We start from the raw sequence: 6418 nt of genomic DNA on the forward strand, positions 1-6418 counted from the left end.
GAGTATATATGAACTAATCATCTAACCACTAGATGATTAGTTCATATATACGCTGCAGTTTTTGTTTGTTAAAATATGGGAAAAATTCTTTTTAGTGGATTCTGACAGCTTGATCCTCAGATGGTGTAAACTGGCAGTGCTCCATTAATTTTGATGAAACTACTCTGATTTACACCAGCTGAAAATCTTCCACATACTTTCTAATGACAGTTCTGTGTTCCATGAAAACTGCTGAGATGACAAGTTCTGTTGTGCACAAGAGTAGAACAATTCATTTAATTTGATTGTTGTTCAAATGTAATTTTATCATACCTGGAAATACATGGCTCCATTAGGAACTTCCCATTTAGGCTTTTGTATATCAAAAAGAACAACGGTGATTCCTAATTTGGTGAGAGCACACCCCAGGTTGTATCCAAAGTAGCCTCCACCTCCTGTCACCAATGCCTTTGTGCTTTTCAGATGTGGTCCAGCTTGTCCATTCAGTCTGCAGTCAGATGATTGGTTCCAGAGGGGCAGTACCCCATCAGCCCTAATATGTGTCATGTTTACAGATTGAGAGACCATTTTGAAAACTCCTTCACAGAGCTCTGGGGTGCAGATAATTCCACTAAGTTTTGTGTTACAAAGCTCCATTCATGACTGCAAAGGTTTTCTTTATCTAATCTGTTTAGAAGGCATAAAGAGAAATCATAATACTGATTGCAGGATTTCCAGGTACAGAAAGTAACCAATATAAATGCTTATTGATATGTTCAGTGTTAGTCCTTTTCTTTTTCATCACAAATTTCACGTGAAATGAAAAGAAATGCTGGCATTCTGCAAACATTGCACAACAACAGCTTATCAGTTATAAAATATTCTAAAAAATAGTTTATTGGCAATATTGTACCCTGAAAAGGTTCACAGTGTTTGCATATATTGATGTCCTATATAAATATTAGCATAGAATAGAAGAAAAAAAGGATGAGTTTATAATTGATCAAGACAAAGACTATAGCAGAATGTCCCAGACTGCTTGTATATATCACTTTATTCCATTTTGTGTCAAATTTACTGTTATTATTAACAATCAACAGTTGTTACCATCTAATGACTGTTTGCCTGTGCAAATGAGTTTAGGGATCTCTGACCAGTTTCTATTAGCATCTGTCCTCATTATAAAATTCACCACTGCACTTGGCACCTTTGCAGCCTCAGCAGAATGACAACTGAATGAGCAAGGAGATTATACTAATTCCATTACTTCTAGGGTGGCCTCTCCAGGTTATGGTGCAGGCACAGGAGGCCTGCATTGTTATTGCTTGTGCTGTGCGTGTTCTGAGGAGACACTAACAGAGGCCTTGTCTACACTTGCACGTTAGAGTGCATTAAATCAGCCCAGGCGCCCTATTTATCTCCACAGTTACCCATCCAGCTTCTTTGACAAGCACGTTCATTATACTTCTTCCCTACCACACAAACAGTGTAAAAATTAAGAATAAAGTCAAGCCAGCAGGGTGGATTTGATTTAAATCAAATGGATTTAAATCAAATCATGTATTTCTACACAATCATGTATTTCTACATAAAAGTGCATTCTTGTTGGTTGTTATAACCTTAATACATATTCTTCACAACTCAGAGATAGATGTAGGTTTCATTTTTAGAAGGTACACACTACACATTTTTAAACAGTGATTTATTTTGAAAACTTTTCAGATTAGATTTACAGCTATATTAGAAAATGAATGATTGTTTGGTTATTTCATTTACCAAAGGTAACTGAAGCAGATATTTATGAAGTTATTAGGAGGTGAGGTCCCACATGGATCGATTGGTCTTGGGTCCTGTTTTGTTCAATATCTTCATGAATGATTTAGATAATGAGAGTGCACTTATAGTGTTTGAGGATTATACCAAACTGGAAGGGTTGCAAGTGCTTAAAATTCAAAATGATCTGGACAACTGGAGAAATGGTGGGAAATAAATAAATTGAAAATGAATTGGGCAAAAGTAAATTACTACACTTAGGAAGGAAAAAATTGATTGCGCATATATGAAATGGGAAATGACTGTCTAGGAAGGAGAACTGCGGAAAGGGATCTGGAGGTTATAGTGGATCACAAGCCACTATTGCAAAAAAAAAAAAAAAAAAAAAGAAACATCATTCTGGGATGTATTAAGCAGCAGCGCTGTAAGCAGACATGAGAAGTAATTCTTCCATCTACTCTGTGCTAACATAGCCTCAACTGGAGTACTGTGGTCCATTTTCTGGTGGCCACATTCAGGAAATATGTGGACAAATGGAGACAGTCCACAAGAAGAGCGACAAAATGATTAAGGTCTAGAAAAACTGACCTATGAGGAAGATTGAAAATAAGAGTTTGTTTAGTCTGAAGACTAAGAAGACTGGAGTGGGGGACATGATAACGGTTTCAAGTAACAGGGAAGAGGAGAAAAATTGTCCTAGTTAACTCTTAGGAATAGTACAAGAGCAATGGGCTTACATTGCAGCAAGGGCGGGTTAGGTTGGACATAGAAGAACTTCGTAACTGTCAGAGTAATAACACTGGAATAAATCACTAGGAAGATTGTGGATCTCATCACTGGAGGTTTTTAAGAACAAGTTAGACATACACCTGTCAGGAATGGTCTAGTTATTACTCAATCTTACTTGAGTTCAGGGGACTGGACTAGATGACCTATTGAGGTCCCTTCAGTCCTATCCTTGGAAATCAACTGGCAAACAGACACCTGGAATGTAGTGCCTCCTCACAACACTCCAGAAAAGCTTTCTAGTCATAGAGAGATAAAAACTTTGAATTTAAAGATGAAAATATTGTATAGGAGATGGGAGCTATCAGCTGGTTGTAATAAATCAGTGAAAACAGGGGGAGGATATTATGTCATTATCTTGAAACTGCTGGACATCAATACTCCCACATCTTGAATAATGCATTTGATCTGGTCGCCCAATTCAAAAAGAATATATTAGAATATGAAAAACGGTACAGAGAAGGGGAACAAAATTGAGGTAGGGGTATGAACAGCTTTCCATACGAGGAGTGAATAAAATGACTGGGATTGTTCAGCTTGGAAAGAGTACGACTAAGGGGAGATATGATTAAGAGGGCTATAAAATTATGAATGATGTGGAGAAAGTGAATAAGAAAATGTTATTTCATCCTTCACATGACACAAGAACTAGGGGTCACCCAATGACATTAGTAGGCAGCAGGTTTAAAACAACAAAAAGGAAATATTTCTTCACACAGTGCACAGTTCAAGAAACACCTGTGGAACTTGGTGTCAAGGATGTGGTGAGGCCAAAACTACAAAAGATGGTTCAAAAAAGAAATTAGTGGGGATAGGTCCATCAATGGCCATTAGCCAGGATGAGCATGGATGGAGCATGCTGTGTTCTGTCCATTCTCTGTGAGGCATCTGGCATTGGCAACTGTCGGAAGACAGGATACTGAGCTTGATGGACCTTTGGTCTGATCCAGTACGGACATTCTTATGCTCTTAATGACCAGCACATCCCATTCCTTTTGATGGCTTATAATCAGCAGTCAGTGAGTACAAAGTATAATCCAGTGCTCCTTATGTTTGGGCATGAGCTAGGGACCACAGCAGACCCACAGGTTGGAGTTCCTGAAAAGGGACAAAGGGACTTGGACTATGTAGAAACACTACAACCCAAAATTGAAAGAGTTCACACATTTGGTAGGAAAAATTTGAGGATAGACTCTGATAAAATGAAAAGACTCTATGATGTAAGGGCAAATGAGGAATCTTTTAAAAGAGGGGATCTGGTCTTGTTCCGTAATGCTAGGAAGAAGAAGGGTAGAAGCCATAAACTGAATAAACCTTGGGAGGGACCTGTAACAGGTCCACAGGGCCTAATCTATATCCCAGCCTGTAAGTAGTCTCTTAAGAGTTGACCCTTTAATGTGCCAGACTCCAGGGACCCACACAGTTCCACAGGGACAGGCCCTCAGCCTCCAAAACTGAGCCTTCAGCACTAGTGATCCCTGTTTCTCTGTGTGGCTCTGTAGCAGGGTGGTCACCCGGTCCTGCCCTGAGGGGTTTAAAGATAGACCTGGGAGAGGGCTGTGGCAGGGGAAAAGCTACTAAACTGATTGGGGAAGCAGTCACAGCTGGGCCACGCCTAATCAGGCCTCAGCTGGCCCTATATAAAAGAGACTGGGAGCCAGAAGCTCAGCAGTCTCTCTCTAGTTATAGAGGGAGAAGGGCCTGGCTGTAGGGAGCTAGAGACAGGGTACCTGAGTGGAGCAGGGCTGGGGAAAGCCAAAGGAGCTGGGGAGCTCCAGCCTGGAAAGCCCCAGGCTGTGGCCTACCATAAGGCAAATAGGTACTGGGGTTGCAGAGGGCAGGCCAGGGGTAGGCAAAGGCAGCAGGTCCAAACCCAACCTTACTAGTGATGAGTAGGCTGATACTGCAGTTTGCCCCAGGGCGTGGGGGCTAGATGATGACTGGCAGTAGCCTTATCCTGAGTCAAGGTGGGGATAGTGGTTGGGGGTTCCCTAGGGAGGGGAGACCCTGAGACTGAGGGGTGTACAGCCAGGGGGCAGCACCCCAGATAGTCGGGCACTGGGTCTAAGAAGGACATGGGGGCCAAGTAGCAGTGGGGTGCTCTGGAGGCTGGAGAGCTAATTCCCAAGAAGACCAGCAGGAGGCACTGCTGGGGTGAGTCCTGCACTGTTACAGGCTCCCTGCAGCAAATCCAGATCCAGCCAGACTCCTGTGGGAGGCTTGTACTGTACCGTTCAGGGTGCAACGGTCTGAGTGAACATTTACAGTGACTCAGACAGCCTTTTCAAAACAAGATAACAATTTATTAGTTACCTGGCATACATAATCGGATTGCCTTTAGGTTAGCAACAAGAGGGAGAAGTTCATCTAGGCTAAGTCAGTACCATCAGCCAAGCTGTGATGGACTCCATCCTTGACTCTATCTTCCTGTCCTGAGTTGGGAACCTCCCAGTCTGCCCTTGTCAAAGCTACAGCTTCTTGCAGAGCCCATACTTTATTTCCTGTTGGACATGTCTATTGGTTGTTTCCAGGCAGGGTCATACTGAGTCCTCCACTATTGATCATGAGTCATTGGAGCTTGCATTGTCTTTCAGGACCCCTTGTTGATTTGGGTCTGTTTCAACCAGTTTCTTAATGATTCTATTCATTCTGCCCAGACAGTGACACACACGTCTATTTCTCTGAGGGCTTCTCTACAATTGAAACTTCACCCTTTGGCATAGTAATTCACCAATGACTAAGTCAACAGAAGAATTCTTCTGTTGACCTAGTGCTGTCTACATGGAGATTTAGGAGCTTGGCTACACTGGAGAGTTGCAGCGCTGGTGGTGACTTTACAGCGCTGCAACTCACTCACCGTCCACACTTGCAAGGCACATACAGCGCTGTGTCTCCTTGGCTACAGCGCTGGCTGTAGCTCACCTCGCCTGGGAGATACGACTGCAGCCTGGTGTGCAGGCTCTTGCTACCGCCAGTTGGCCCAAAAAATGCTGTTATTGCTCTCAGAGGCATTCGGAGCTCCGAAGCCGGTCAGCCACTCCCGCTCATATCACTAGTTGAACTCTACTCTGCCTGGCCTCAGGTGACGCCTACCCTTTAAAAATGCCCTGGGAATTTTAAAAAATCCCCTTCCTGTTTGATCAGCCAGGTGTGGAGTGCAAATCAAGTGAATCTTTCCAGGTGACTATGCCGTCCACGTGTCCAGACGAGCCCCAGCATGGACGCAATGGGGAGTTTGCTGGACCTCCAATCATGTGTTTGGGGGAAGAAGTGTGTAAGTCGCCAGCGTGCCCATGCCCGTAAGGAATTATGAATAGCTTTGGCAGTATCAAGGGCCATCTGGAAAGGGACCAGACAAGGGACCGATCCTGCAGTGCAGGGTTAAAGTGAAGGGGCTGCGAGTACCTATTTGCATAAGCCCGCGAGGAAACCCTGCTCCGAGGTGCTGCTCCCATGACCTGCACGTTTTTAAAAAAACTGGAAATTGATAACTGGGGGTGACCCCACACCGCCAACCGAGGACCACGTATGGACAAATCAGAGCGGGGCGCGGGGAGGAGGAGGAAAACCAAGAAGGAGGTACGGGGTGGGGAAGACACTCTGAGTCCCTGGAGCAATCACCAGGAGCTCTTCTCAAGCCAGAAGGAAGGTACCATCCCGCAGCACCGGTACTTGGTGGAGGACAAAACAGAGAGCGTGGTTCCCGTAAGCAGCTTATTTTCAGGATGGAAAATTTTCGGGAAGAGGGAGGGTCTGCATGCACCGAGATGCTGGAATAAGTGAGAGGTGGAGACCATGAATCAACACAGACAAGCTGCATAGGAGCCAGGGCAAAACCTCACATTGCTGTGAAGACCCTCATGCTCTTACCCAGTGTGAC

General features: G+C 43.9%; 1 protein-coding gene across 1 annotated transcript in view; it reads right to left on the reverse strand.

Annotated features, from left to right (window-relative positions):
• Positions 1–624: 624 nt before the first annotated feature.
• The window catches only part of VWA3A (von Willebrand factor A domain containing 3A), a 78728-nt gene continuing 72934 nt past the window's right edge, over positions 625–6418 (reverse strand). The window contains exon 34 of the mRNA XM_032802105.2: positions 625–666. Within this exon, the coding sequence (XP_032657996.1) occupies positions 658–666 (9 nt within the window). The 3' untranslated portion in view covers positions 625–657. The remainder of the gene's footprint in view (positions 667–6418) is intronic.

The sequence above is a fragment of the Chelonoidis abingdonii genome, chromosome 9 (genome assembly GCF_003597395.2).
Source record: "Chelonoidis abingdonii isolate Lonesome George chromosome 9, CheloAbing_2.0, whole genome shotgun sequence".
NCBI classification, from domain to species: Eukaryota; Metazoa; Chordata; order Testudines; family Testudinidae; genus Chelonoidis; species Chelonoidis abingdonii.